Genomic DNA, 15,130 nt, shown 5'->3' on the forward strand with positions numbered 1-15,130 from the left:
GTGAAGAATATGGTGTAAAAGTTAATTTATTTCAATAATTCAACTAGAATATGGTGTAAAAGTTAACTTATTTCAATAATTCAACTAGAATATGGTGTAAAAGTTAATTTATTTCAATAATTCAACTAGAATATGGTGTAAAAGTTAATTTATTTCAATAATTCAACTAGAATATGGTGTAAAAGTTAATTTATTTCAATAATTCAACTAGAATATGGTGTAAAAGTTAACTTATTTCAATAATTCAACTAGAATATGGTGTAAAAGTTAATTTATTTCAATAATTCAACTAGAATATGGTGTAAAAGTTAATTTATATCAATAATTCAACTAGAATCTGGTGTAAAAGTTAATTTATTTCAATAATTCAACTAGAATATGGTGTAAAAGTTAATTTATTTCAATAATTCAACTAGAATATGGTGTAAAAGTTAATTTATTTCAATAATTCAACTAGAATATGGTGTAAAAGTTAACTTATTTCAATAATTCAACTAGAATATGGTGTAAAAGTTAATTTATTTCAATAATTCAAATAGAATATGGTGTAAAAGTTAACTTATTTCAATAATTCAACTAGAATATGGTGTAAAAGTTAATTTATTTCAATAATTCAACTAGAATATGGTGTAAAAGTTAATTTATTTCAATAATTCAACTAGAATATGGTGTAAAAGTTAATTTATTTCAATAATTCAACTAGAATATGGTGTAAAAGTTAATGATAATACGGTACAAATCGTGTCCCGTATTAGTTCAATACGGGACGCAACATTTTTTTCTCAAATAAAGGACAATTCCGTATTTTACGGGACGGGTGGCGACCCTACTCACAACTGAAGAGACGGCTCAAGTCGGTGGCTGGAAGAGAACCGCGACGGCTGAGACCATAGTTTAAAAAAGAAACATTATAAAATCCTGTCTTACTGTCAGCAGCAGTTTCACGTTTGAACAGGTGGACGTAGATTACTTTAGTTTAACTAATGTACTTGTAACATCATTGGGTCCAGCTTAAGCCCCGCCCAGAAATCTCCCAGAAAAAAGACGTATCTGGATACCAGAGTTTCATTATTGAATATTCACAAAATTTATTAGGAGACAATTTAAATTATTTTATTAGCACTGCCAATAAAAAAGAAAATGAAAAAAAAAAAGAAAAGTCTGAAAACTGGCACCAAACATGATAAAAGTATAAACAGTGGCTCGTTTTCTTTTGATTATTTACAGTCTGGCTTAAAAAGTTCACATCATGCTTCTCCACTTACTTACACTAAAACGTATCTCCGTATAATCTCTACTTCACTTAACAGTTTCTTTCTACTCCACCACTAAAAGTCATCGTTTCACATCCAAAAATGTTTAAAAATCAACATTTATGACACATTTTGGCATCTTTCACCAAATCTCTAAAAAAGGCAAACGGACATTTTTATCGTAATAAAATCTGTTTTAGGCAATAAACCCACAAAGACCTTGCTCTCCGTGTCGAGCCGAACCCTCCGGAGCTCGAACGCGAGGGGTCAAGGGTCAAATCTGGGTTAATACGAGCCCAGATTCCTGTGTTTATCCTCCGCTCTGAGACTAATATCAAGAGGATTCAGGGGAATATGAAACGGCAGAAATGAGCTCCGGCGAGGATTCAAACCTCGACACGCAGAGGTTAAAGTTACATTCAATAAAAAGGAGTTAGGGCTGGGCGATATATCGAGATTTTAGTATATATCGATATATTTTCAAACGCGATATGGTATGAGACAATATCGTTTATATCGATTATTAAAAAAAAAAATATATATATATATATATATATTTTTTTTTTTCTCGAAAAAATATATATATATATATATAAAATCTTGTTCCACTGGCAGATTTTTCTACTTATTTTAAGCGAAAATCTACTTGAAACAGGTGAAAATTGTTGTTTTTTCCAGTGATGAGTCTTGTTTTAAGTGTAATGAGATTTTTTTTTTTACTAAAAATGAGACATTTTAACTAGAAATAAGACAAATATTCTTCTTAAGATTTTGAATTTTTGCAGTGTAGATGGTCTGATGGGTGAGGTAGCCCAGACTAAATGTAGCATTTTCTTTGTTCTGCAGCGATATTGCTGCAATAAAGCATTTGAAATACACTTTGAATATTCTTGTTTTGCTAGTATCATTCCGCTTGAAATTATGGGAAAATGCATACATTTTATATATATATATATATATATATATATATATATATATATATATATATATATATATATATATATATTTTTTTTTTATGATTTTTTTTTTTTTTAATGATTTTGATATAGCTTATTTTGTGACAAATTGACTTGAATGTTTTATTTGAGATTTGCACAAATGTTTTATTTGCACAACTGTCAAACTCAGTGGAAAAGTCTGCCTGTTACTGTCTACATTGTATTAATTGCAGTGTATTTTAATTTAATTGTTATGCAGGAAAGGGATATTTGTTTTATTTTATTCAAGAAGCATTTTTATTCTATATATGTAGGCAGTTTATTTTTATTTCATTTGTTTTATACATTTTGATATTGTGCAGACCTCTGTTAATAAAGGAACCTGTGTGACATTTGGCACGAGGCTTTGTATTAAAACTGACTGTTTTTTAAGGGTTTGCCTCAGAAAAAATGAAGCTAACAGAGATGCTAACAGAGATGCTAACAGAGATGCTATGCTATAATGCTTTGGGGGAAACCCCAATTATGGCACAGAAAAAATATCGATATATATCGAGTATCGCCATTCAGCTAGAAAATATCGAGATATGACTTTTGGTCCATATCGCCCAGCCCTAAAAGGAGTGAATTCAGCACGACGATAAAAACCAACAGAACAAACGAGGGATGGGGTGATTGCCTCGGCAGTTAGGAAGTCCATCGCTGGAGAGAGATCAGCTGCTCTGCGTCAGTCCGGACAGTCAGTGTGCACAGGACAGTAACCATGACGACGCTCGTCAGCATCAGTAGTCGGACATCAAACCCTCGTGACGAGCAAAAAAAAACGCCCCGTTCCGCTGGAGGATATGTACAGTAATGAGAGTGCAGCGCCGGGTCTCTGACCTTTGACCTGCAGCGTTTCCTGCACACGCGTGTGGATTAAAAACCTGTTTTATTTCCAACATTCAGCAGTTTAAAAAAAGACAGTGGCGTTCCCTTTCGGCGAAGGAGGAGGAGGACCGCCCTTATTACTGCAAAACACGGACTACACACGACCGAAACTACCACGGAGTATTAAGGCCAAACTAAGACAAAAAAAGAATGGAAATTACGAAAATAAAGTCATGGAATTACCAGAATAAAGTCATAATGTTGTGAGAATAAAGTTGTAATGTATAATATATACTAAATTCACAAGATATTCACCACTTTATTCTCGTAATATTAAGACTTTATTCTATTAAGACTTTATTCTCGTAATGTTACGACTTTATTCTCGTAATATACGACTTTATTCTCGTAATTTTACGACTTTATTCTCGTAATTTTACGACTTTATTCTCGTAATTTTACGACTTTTTTCTCATAATGTTACGACTTTTTTCTCATAATGTTACGACTTTTTTCTCATAATGTTACGACTTTATTCTCATAATATTACGACTTTATTCTATTATGACTTTATTCTCGTAATTTTACGACTTTATTCTCGTAATATTACGACTTTATTCTATAACGACTTTATTCTCGTAATTTTACGACTTTATTCTCGTAATATTACGACTTTATTTTCGTAATGTTACGACTTTATTCTCGTAATATTACAACTTTATTTTCGTAATGTTACGACTTTATTCTCGTAATTTTACGACTTTATTCTCGTAATTTTACGACTTTATTCTCGTAATTTTACGACTTTATTCTCGTAATTTTACGACTTTATTCTCGTAATTTTACGACTTTTTTCTCGTAATTTTACGACTTTTTTCTCGTAATTTTACGACTTTTTTCTCGTAATTTTACGACTTTTTTCTCATAATGTTACGACTTTTTTCTCATAATGTTACGACTTTTTTCTCATAATATTACGACTTTATTCTCATAATATTACGACTTTATTCTATTACGACTTTATTCTCGTAATTTTACGACTTTATTCTCGTAATGTTACGACTTTATTCCATTACGACTTTATTCTCGTAATGTTACGACTTTATTCTCGTAATGTTACGACTTTATTCCATTACGACTTTATTCTCGTAATGTTACGACTTTATTCTCGTAAATTACCACTTTATTCTCGTAAATTACCACTTTATTCTCGTAAATTACCACTTTATTCTCGTAAATTACCACTTTATTCTCGTAATGTTACGACTTTATTCTCGTAATGTTACGACTTTATTCTTGTAATGTTACGACTTTATTCTATTACGACTTTATTCCATTACGACTTTATTCACGTCATTTTTACGACTTTATTCTCATTATATTATGACTTTATTCTCGTAATTTCCCTTTTTTTTGTCTTAGTTTGGCCCTAATACTCCGTCGTACTAAACACATCCAGTTACTGAAACTTTTTTTTTTTTATTCTAAAACACGAATCTGGTGCTACTGTACGTCAGTTAGCTCCACCGCTAACGTGGCTCAGCTAAAGCAGAGTTTTGTTGTATTTATTTTTATTTTCCCAGCTCTCAGACGATGAATCCTGGCCGCTGATTCCCCCCCGGGGGGGCGGTGGGAGCTATGGCTTATGCTCTGCGTGGGTCCAACTCCAGCCTCCTGGTCTGCAGCGGCTTTATTGCACCTCTCCCTCGGAGTGTGTGTGTGTGTGTGTGTGTGTGTGGGCGAGGCAGGATCTGGTGTCTCAGACGGCACAGTCGACGGTGCTGAAGCCCGGCAGGGTGACCCTGCCCTTCTCCCAGAGCTCGGCCTCGGGGCCGGCGTTGATGCGCTGGATCAGGCTCTTCTCGTAGAGCAGCGGGTGGTAGGCGCCCAGCGTGCACGCCGCGTCGTAGTAGTGCTCGTGGTAGTGGCACAGGTCCGTCTGCCGCTTGGAGGGGATGTACTCGTACACGTGCACCTGCTCGCACAGCGCCATCATCAGGAGGATGCCTGCACACAAAAACGCAAGGAAGAAGGTCAGGCCCCGGAAAAAAAACACTCGCTGAACGCGTAGAAACACCCAAACGTTCGAACAAAGATACTGTAGAGCAGGGGCCGGCAACCTAAAATGTTTTAGAGCCATATTGGACCAAAAACACAAAAAAACAAATATGTCTGGAGCCGCAAAAAATGAAGTCTTGTATAAGCCTTAGAATGAAGGCGAAAGGCGAAATGTCGAGGAAAAAAGTCGAAATGTCGAGATTAATGTGGAAGTACAATTTCGAGAAAAAAGGCGAAATTTTGACTTTATTATTGAAATTGTACTTCAACATTAATCTCGACATTTCGACTTTTTTCTCGAAGTGCATAATAAAAAAAATCTTCCCCTCTCAAATATTTTTTCTCCTGCAGAGTAGTTTCTTTACAAATTGATTTATTTCGTTTTTAAGAATTCACCACTCACATTTCAAGTTTTATCGATTATTTTTTTTTATTAAATATTTTACTTATTCACAACCCTGTTTGACATTTTTTTAAGCAGACTTTCTACTGTTTTCATATTTTTAATTCTTTTATGAATTTTTAGTTTATTTGAATGTAAAACTAATTTACTTACATGCAATTTATGTTTTTTCTAAATATAAGTTCTCTCAAAAAGTCGAAATGTCGAGAAAAAAGTCGAAATGCTGAGACAAAAGTCGAAATATCGAGAAAAAAGTCGAAATATCGAGATTAAAAAGAAAAGGAAAAAGGAAGAAAAAGAGAAAAAAGAAGAATAAAGGAAAAAAAGAAGGAAAAATACAAAAAAAAGAAGAAAGAAGAAAAAAGGGGAAAAAAAGAAGAAAAAAAAGGGAACGACTCTGAATCTCTGAATCAGCACCAGAGAGGAGAGCTATGTATTATTATTATCATATTATTAGCTATGAGAGACAAATCTGGCGAGACTGTGTTGCTCAGACAGAGACAGGTCTCAAACAAAGTTCATTTTCTCCTAATCTGTCGGTCTGAAAATTGCCATTTTGGTGTCAGAATGTTCAGAAGGTTTGTGGCTTTTGGAAAATGGGTCCCATATTTACTTAGGTTACTATGGGGAGAAGGAATTGGTAATAATCTGTGCTCACGTTCACTTTTCCCATAGGACTCAATAGACTCAGGACCTGCTGTTAGTCTCCTAAAGGGGCGTGGCAGTCACGTGACACAGATACAGGAAACACAACCGTAGTGGGGGGTAAAGTTTATAAAACGTCTCTGGTTCGACCGCCGGAGACGGAGACTCGCTCGCCGCTCTGCTCTGCTCGGGGTCGGAGAGTTCAGGCGCTCTGGTCGCTCAGAGAAGCTCGTGGGAGGTGAGATGTGCAGACGGAGAGATGAACCCACCGGTTAAATGGGCTCAGGTGGGTTTTAGGAAATCTATGCTATGGGGCTTGTTACCATGGCAACAGAAACCTATGCATTTGTATGGGGGGCCTGGCAGACATTACATGCATCTCCATCCTGCCTAGACTGCTATTACTCGCCTCTAGTGGGTCAAGGCAGAATTATAGGATTTATATTTATTGTATTTTTTTTATTATATATATTTTTTTATTATTAATAAAAAATATATATTATATAATAAATATAATATATTAATAATAAATATAATATAAATATAATATATTATATAATAAAAAATATATATGTATATATATTTTATTATATATTTTTTATTATATTATTTTTATTTATTATATTTATTATATAATAATAATAATATTAATAATAATCAACAATTTTAGTAATAGAGCGCTTTTAAAAGATCTCAGACGCTTAAATATATACATACAGTATATATAAATAATATAGATTCATAGTTATATATATATATATATATATATATATATATATATATATATATATATATATATATATATATATATATATATATATTCACATTCTTTACATTCAAATAAGCTCAAAATACATAAAACAATAAAAGATATATGAAAAAAAGGAAAAAGTCTGCTTAAAAAAATACATCAAAAGCGGTCAAACAGGGTTGTGATTAAATAAAATATTTAATACAAATTTTAAAATCTACAAAAAAAGAAATCCATTAAAACTTTAAACGTGAGTGATGAAATCTTAAAAACTAAAATCAATTTGTAAACAAACAGAGCCGACGAGGGAAAAAAAAGACCGTTTCCAGCGGCGTCATCGGGTCAGAGCGCCCCCATGTGGTCGGACATGGAATGAATATTCTGAATATTCTGCTGCTGATTGGTCACAAATAAAATTAGATTGGAGCCAAAATGAAACCTCGTTAGCACGTTCCCGCCGCCGTTTACCGGAGAAAAGCCTTCACAGATTACTTTTCTCAAAAGTCAAAAGTGTTACCCTGGCAACGCTACATGCCAAAAAAGCAAATGGCAAAAACAAATCCGGCTGTTTATTGCTCGGCCAAACTTTATCGTTCGAGACATCATTCAAATTTTTCAAGAACTTGGTTTTGCTTAGGGAATAAATGGTTATTAAACCTCAAATGTGCCAATTATTACAGTTTTTTGCGATATTTAACTTTATATTTTCTTAAAAATGTTTATTTTGGACGCTTGTTGCTAAGCAACACACAACAGACATAATTGTAACGTTGACAAACCCTGGTTGCGTTGCACAACAACATATTTTAGTCTCATGATGCTAAATGTGCTTTCAAGGACTCGCTGCTCTTATAAGTTGCAGGGAGACTAAACGTCCCCAAGTTCTCCGATTTGATGTTTCATGATGTCTTGTATTTCAAAAGAGTCCTCAAAGTGTGTTATTCCCCGTTACCTTCGAGTTTATAATGAAAGTTTTAGTGGGTAAACTATGGAGCCAAATCAAGGCCAAAAGTTTTGCTAATTTGAAAATAAAATTTGATCTGAAACTGAAATAAAAATATCTGAAACTGAAAAAAAAGATCTGAAACTGAAAAAAAAGATCTGATCCTGAAAAAAAAATTGAAACTAAAAAAATATGTTCATGATCAAAACTTGAATTTTCAGGTTCAAATTTTATTTTCAAATTAGCAAAACTTTTGGCCTTGATTTGGCTCCATAGTAAACCTGCCACCTGTTGAACAAACTTCTCCACATCTGATGAATCTCCAGAAAAAACCAAAGCGTCTGAACTCTCCGGTGATCGGAGCCGCTCGGCCGCAGAAAGAGCTTTTAAACATTCATGTGAAGTTCAGTTGTGCAGGAAAACATCACGTGCGCTCGGCTGCAGCCTCCCTCAGGCGGAGATGAAAGAAAACCGGCCGGGAGACATAATATATGAAGATTGGGTTTTGGCAGCGGCACGTGCGCCGCGTGGCTCACGTATGTTTAACTGCCTCTCTTTTGTTGCCGTGCCGCTCCCGCGGCCTCCCGCGGCCTCCCGCGGCCGCTGCTTCTGTTGATCAGCCCGCGGCTGATTGTTATTCTGCTCGCGGCTCCGCCTGCACGCCGCTGCTCTTATTTATTTCATTTTATTTAACCTTTATTTAACCAGGTAGGTCAGTTGAGAACAGTTTCTCATTTACAACGATGACCTGGGCACGAGGGAGCACCAAGAGTCAGGCTCATGCAATCACAGTGAAACAAACCATCAAACACGACATACAGGACTGTCTCAGAAAATTAGAATATTGTGATTTTCTGTAATGCAATTACAAAAACAAAAATGTCATACATTCTGGATTCATTACAAATCAACTGAAATATTGCAAGCCTTTTATTATTTTAATATTGCTGATCATGGCTTACAGCTTAAGAAAACTCAAATATCCTATCTCAAAAAATCTGAATATTCTGGGAATCTTAATCTTAAAATGTAAGCCATATAGTTATAAAAAAACATTAATGAAATGTATAAATTGCATGTAAGCAAATTAGTTTTACATTCAAATAAACTCAAATTTCATAAAACAGTAAAAAAAATATGAAAACAGTAGAAAGTCTGCTTAAAAAAATACGTCAAACAGGGTTGTGAATAAATAACATATTTAATTTTTTTTTTAAATCGATAAAACTTGAAATGTGAGTGGTGAATTATTAAAAACTAAATAAATCAATTTGTAAAGAAACTACGGAAGAGTATTAGGGCCAGGCAGGAGAAAAAATATTTGAGAGGGGAAGATTTTTTTCTATTGTGCACTTCGAGAAAAAAGTGCAAATGTCGAGAAAAAGTGGGAATGTCGAGAATAAGTGGAAATGTCGAGTTAATGTTAATGTTGAAGTACAATTTCAAGAATGAAGTCAAAATTTCGCCTTTTTTCTCAACATTTCAACTTTATTCACGAAATTTTGAATTTTTTCTCAACATTTCGACTTTTTTCTCGAAATTGTATTTTAACATTAATCTCGACATTTCGACTTTTTTCTCATCATTTCGACTTTTTTCTCGAAATTGTATTTCAACATTAATCTCGACATTTCGACTTTTTTCTCATCTTTTCGACTTTTTTCTCAACATTTCGACTTTTTTCTCGAAATTGTATTTCAACATTAATCTCGACATTTCGACTTTTTTCTCAACATTTCGACCTTTTTCTCGAAGTGCACAAAAAAAAAATCTTCCCCTCTCAAATATTTTTTCTCCTGCATGGCCCTAATTCCGTAAGAAACAGAGCCGGCGAGGGAATAAAAAGACCAGCGGCGCCAGCGGATCAGAGCGCCCCCATGTGGTCAGACGGGGAACCGCCACGTGAAGCGGCTTTAAACATTCTGCTACTGATTGGTCTTTGGATATTTTGGAACTAAACTCTGTTTTTCTTCACAGAAACCTGAGAAAACAGTCATGAACTCGCTGAAGCCTCCCCCGCTGCTCTGCTAACCCTGTCCGCTCTTCCCTCCCAGTTCTACAGGTGTTTCCTGATCCTCTTCCACTGCCACCACTGGTCGTCGGAGAACGGCAACACGTCCATGCCGTCCAAGACGACGGTCATCCCCCTGAACCGCCGAGTCTACACCAACACGGTGGCCCAGATCTCCAACAGCGTCACGCCGGCCGCCCAGCCGACCCTCGACGCCACCGCCTGACCCGGACATCCCAGACACCCCGGACATCCCGGACGAGCCCCCAAGGACATCCCGGACAAGCCCCCAAAGAGGAACCGGCGTCGCTCCTGTCCGGCCACCCGGAGCGAGACTGCAGCCAGGACGTCGGCTTCGGTCCTTCTGATGGATTTGTGTATTTATTTATAAAGACGGAAGCGCTCACAGATGTGCATGTGTCCAATCGGAGCGCGACGTTCTCCCGGATCTTAAACGTTGCAGCTATGTGATTGTTTTTTCCTCGTCTCTTCTGAAGACCCTCCCCCAGATTTCGGAGCCCGTCTGCAGGGATTCTCTCTTTCTCTCATTCATTTCGTCAGAGCAGAAAACAAACGAACAATCTTTGATGTGCAGCTTCAAGTGAAACCCGCCCGGCGGTGAACATGGGAGCACTTGTTTCTTTCTGCAGAATTGTTTAAAACGCCGAGCAGCTGCCGTCTCCTGGGCTCATGGACCTGATTATTATCCGGCTGCTCACAGAAACCCCCCCCCCCCCCTCGTCTTTCTTGCCTTTAGTTTCCTCCACAGGTGACGTAATCTCACCTGGACCCGACGGGTTGCAGGTGAGACCAGACCTGGGCGATACGACCTCAAATCAATATCCGATAAATCCGGCAGTTTTACCTCGATAACGATAAATGCACGACAAATTTTACTTCATCAAATACACTGTTTTATTTATTCTATAACAAAGAAAAACACTGTAGTGGCCGTTGTCTATTCACAATTTTCATGATATATTAAATAATTTGTCTGTGTGCTGTATTCATTATTATTGTTATTATTGACAGAATTGGTCTCATTCTGCTCTAAACAAAAAAAAAATTTAATAAAGAAAGACACATTTAGCATGAAATTGGCCGCCTGAATGGTGGTGGTTTGTGTCCCCGTTTGCGGTTAAGAGTGTGTTATAACTTCTGCTACGCATTAATGAAGCGCTTGAACCTGAAACTCAGACTTTACCCAACAACAACAAATGGCTGATTGGTTCGAGACAGAGTTACTGGAGTTACTGTGCGGTGCAGTTAATTTCTCAGCGTGAGAAATGCCACGTGTGGCCTGAGAGTGTGTGAAGTTGTCGAAAGGAGTGAAACTTTAGAGCTCTGTTATTTTCTTCAGCCGCTTCGTTTGAACCAGCGGTCGGAAACCCGCGGCTCCAGAGCCTCTTGCGGCTCTTTAGCGCTGCCCTAGTGGCTCCTGGAGCTTTTTCAAAAAAATGTTTTTCCTTTTTTTTCTTCTTTTTTTATTTTTTTTTTCCTTTTTTCTTCTTTTTCTTTTTATTTCTTTTTTCCTTTTTTGTTTTTCTTTCTTATTTTCTTTTTTCTTCTCTTTTTCCTTTTTTTTCTCTTTTTTTCTTCCTTTTTCCTTTCCTTTTTAATCTCGACATTTCGACTTTTTTCTCGACATTTCGACTTTTTTCTCAAGATTGTACTTCAACATTAATCTTGACATTTCAAATTTTTTCTCAAAATATAAATTTTTTTCTCGAAATATCAAATTTTTTCTCGAAATATCAAATTTTTTCTCGAAATATCAACTTTTTTCTCGACATTTTGACTTTTTCTCAACATTTTGACTTTTTTCTCGAGATTGTACTTCAACATTAATTTCGACTTTTTTCTCGACATTTCGACTTTTTTCATGAAATTTTGACTATTTCCTCGACATTTAGACTTTTTTCTCAACATTTTGACTTTTTTTCTGGAAGTGCATAATGAAAAAAACATCTTCCCCCAGTTATTACTAATTTAGAAACATGCAGCATGTGTTGCCTTCATTCTAAGGCTTATACAAGACTTTTATTTTTTCTGTCTCCAGACATATTTGTTTTTTGTGTTTTTGGTCCAATATGGCTCTTTAACATTTTGGGTTTACCGACCCCTGGTTTGAACCATCAGCCATTTCCTTGGGTTTCTCGTTCAGACTGAATGGGTGGAGTCACAGACACGCCCTTAAAGGGGAATGAAACTATCCTATCAGCACACAGTCCAAACAGACTAAATACGTTTTTTTTTTTTATCAAAACACCAAATTTACCGACATGGGAAAATTGACGTTGGTCATCGCAGTGAATGTCGGTAAATTTTCGGATTATCGCCCAGGCCTAGGCGAGACTACGTCACCGGCGAAGCCAGGAACCAGGTGAGAGGACGACCCAGGATAAGACGGACAGGATGAAGTTCAAACACCGGGACGATCAGAAAAACAATGGTTTATTAGGCTCACCATCGCTTCCCTGTGCACTTGTGCAGCTTTCTGCTTCCCATAAATCCACATGTTCAACTGTCGCTTCGTCAAAACAGTTAATGGTTGAAATGATCCGTTTGCTTTCGAGGAAAATCCTTTTTTTCCCTCTTATTTTGCTCTGGGAGGCTGGAACGAGGAGTTGTTGGGTGTTCGGGAGACAGAAGTGCAACCTCCAAAGTAAACAGACGCCGGATCAAAGCTGCTCCATCGTAACCTTCGCTGAGCTCCGGCGTGTTTGCAGCTCCGGCGTGTTCTCCGTTTCTAATAAACTTCATAAGCCCGGCCGCTTGCGGTGGCTTCACTTTCGCTCTTTATGAAATACTGCGTCTAAAAAAACCTGCTTCTGTCGCAGTGTTTATTGTTCGTCGTTACCAGATATTGAAACGTGTTGTTTCACGCCGTCTCTCCTCGTTCAGGAAACATGACTCAGCTTTTATTTCTGCTCACCTCAGCTCAAGTTCTTATTCCCTCTTTGCTCCGAAACTCAAACCTCCAGGCTAATTCTGTTGTTTTTCTTAACTCTAACTCTTAACTCTTCGTCAGTGTGTCGCTGTGCCACCGTGAAGCTGCCAGATCATATGTTTGTGCTTTGATCAGAAGTTTAATGAATTGACGCTTCATTTAAACTCAAAAAAGGTCCCATATTGTGCTTTTTTTCTGACATTCAAAGGCTCACAAATCAACTCAGACTGTAAGATGCTCAGTTTTCTGGCTTTCAAGCTTTTATTCCACGAGGTCAATAATCGTACATGGAGATCGGCCGTAGCCACGGCCCTTTACAGCCTGTGCTAACTGCGACGCGAGTGAGCGTCAGCGACAAAAACAATTCCATTGCTTTATTTTCTATTGGACTGTCCTAACTGGCTGCGAGCGATGCAGCGACGCGGCGTGCCGTTTTGAGCTGAACATTTGTCGGACGCCCTGCTTCTATTTTCTTCCTGTCGCTCGCGTTGAAAGCCGGTTGAAAGCGCTGTAGGAAACAGTCATTTCAATACAAGAACCTCAATAATTTTTATTGAGGTTTTTGTAGTGAAATGAGGAGGAATCATAGAGATAACTTCTCATTTCAACTAACTGGATCAGCCTCATCCGTGACTGTTTCCTACAGCGCTTTCAATTGGCTTTCAACGCGAGCAGCAGGAAGAAAATAGAAGAACATTTAAATATCACAATATCAAGCTTGTTTTCTGTTTAGAAAGTACAAATGCAGGAAGATTACTGTATTTTCCGCACTATAAGGTGTGCCGCATTATAAGGCGCACCTTCAATGAATTACGTATTTTAAAACTTTTTCCATATATAAGGCGCACTAAATATCTGGTAAAATACCGTACTATAGTTGCTGGGATTGAGTTAGCATCTACCTGATGGAGCTGCGCTACGGGAAATGCTACAAAATCCTACAGCAAATGCAAAAAAAAAAAAAGTACCGTATGTCAAACTTTATTAACAAAATAAAAACCAGCTTTGCTCCTGACGTTTTCCCGATTCCTGACGTTTTTAGCGCCATTACTTCGGCGACACCAACTACATTACCCACAATCCCCCTGACTACAGTAACAGAAATTACCGTAATGATCATATATAAGGCGCACTACCGGTTTTTGAGAAAATTAAAGGCTTTTAGGTGCGCCTTATAGTGCGAAAAATACGGTATAAGTATTCACCCATCTTTTACTTGTCTCTTTACTCTTTTAGGAGTTATTTTAGTAGTTTCTTTCAGGAGCGCACGGGCGGGCAGTGCGGTGAATAAAGAGTGATTTATGGTTCCGCGTAAAATTGACGCCGTACCCTACGCGCACCGTTCGTTGCGTGTCGCCGCGTAGCCTACGCCGTACACTCTGCGTTGGTGTAACGCGGAACCATAAATCAGCCTTTTAAAAAGCGAGTTTCAGGTGTCAATCAAAAGAACGTGGGGGCCGATAACGCGTTCAGTGTTTCAGGACAGAGAGCGTCCGATGCCACGAAGTGCGACGCGATAGTCGGACGCTCGCGTGCAGTTAGGACACGTGTTAGGGCGGTTTTGAGTTCAGAGCTGTACGTAAAGACCTAAAAGACCATACGAAAACATGTTTTGGTCAGTTTTACTAACAGACCAACGGTACCGGCTGTCGGCTGGTCTGGACCGGTCTGGACCGGTCAGAGCTTCGCTAGCAGCGGCAGCTTGTGCTAACAGAGCGCCATTTCCAATGTAACCATGAAAACATTAGAAACGGGAGGTGCTGCTGCAAACAGAGCTGTAGACGGGGACATTCGGACGGATTTGATCGGAATGAACGTAAAATTAATTAGCATCATAGCTAAGTCAGCTAAGCTAAAGTGGCTAACTGCGACTGAAACGAGACGAGCGCAAATCGGCCGGCTCACAAGTCCGTTCACAGATCTTCTCATACAGTCTGCAGATCCATCGGAGCCTCAGAGTTTCAGAGTCCGAGTACAACAGTTTCATTAAGATCCAAAACTGCAGAATATGTGACCTTTAAACATCTGTTTGCCTTTCCTCCAGCTGTTGTCGTGCTTTGTAAATGTTACAGAGTAAAAAAAAAAAAAACGTTTCCACATGAGGACGTCGTCCAAACTTGCACCTTGTATGTATTTGAACATTTACGATCCTGGTCTGCTGGTGTTCATTTAAATGTCCGTCGAGGTTCTTCCGTCTCTGAAATGACTTGTTTTCTTTCTTTGCATGCATTTTTTTTATACATGAAGTCATCTGTAACGACTAAGAGTCACGCTAACTTTCACATGTGTTGGTACGAAAAGACACATC

The 15,130-nt window shown here is 37.6% G+C and overlaps 2 protein-coding genes across 2 annotated transcripts in view; one reads left to right on the forward strand and one right to left on the reverse strand.

The window, feature by feature from the left end:
* Positions 1 to 10,590, forward strand: part of LOC133446219 (parapinopsin-like) — a 98,001-nt gene extending 87,411 nt beyond the window's left edge. Inside the window, exon 4 of the mRNA XM_061724172.1 lies at positions 9,916 to 10,590. Coding sequence (XP_061580156.1) covers positions 9,916 to 10,098 — 183 coding nt within the window. The 3' untranslated portion in view covers positions 10,099 to 10,590. The remainder of the gene's footprint in view (positions 1 to 9,915) is intronic.
* Positions 1,098 to 15,130, reverse strand: part of LOC133446216 (beta-galactoside alpha-2,6-sialyltransferase 2-like) — a 92,160-nt gene continuing 78,127 nt past the window's right edge. Inside the window, exon 7 of the mRNA XM_061724169.1 lies at positions 1,098 to 5,068. Coding sequence (XP_061580153.1) covers positions 4,821 to 5,068 — 248 coding nt within the window. The 3' untranslated portion in view covers positions 1,098 to 4,820. The remainder of the gene's footprint in view (positions 5,069 to 15,130) is intronic.

This window comes from Cololabis saira, chromosome 6 (assembly GCF_033807715.1).
Source record: "Cololabis saira isolate AMF1-May2022 chromosome 6, fColSai1.1, whole genome shotgun sequence".
In the NCBI taxonomy this organism is placed as follows: Eukaryota; Metazoa; Chordata; class Actinopteri; order Beloniformes; family Belonidae; genus Cololabis; species Cololabis saira.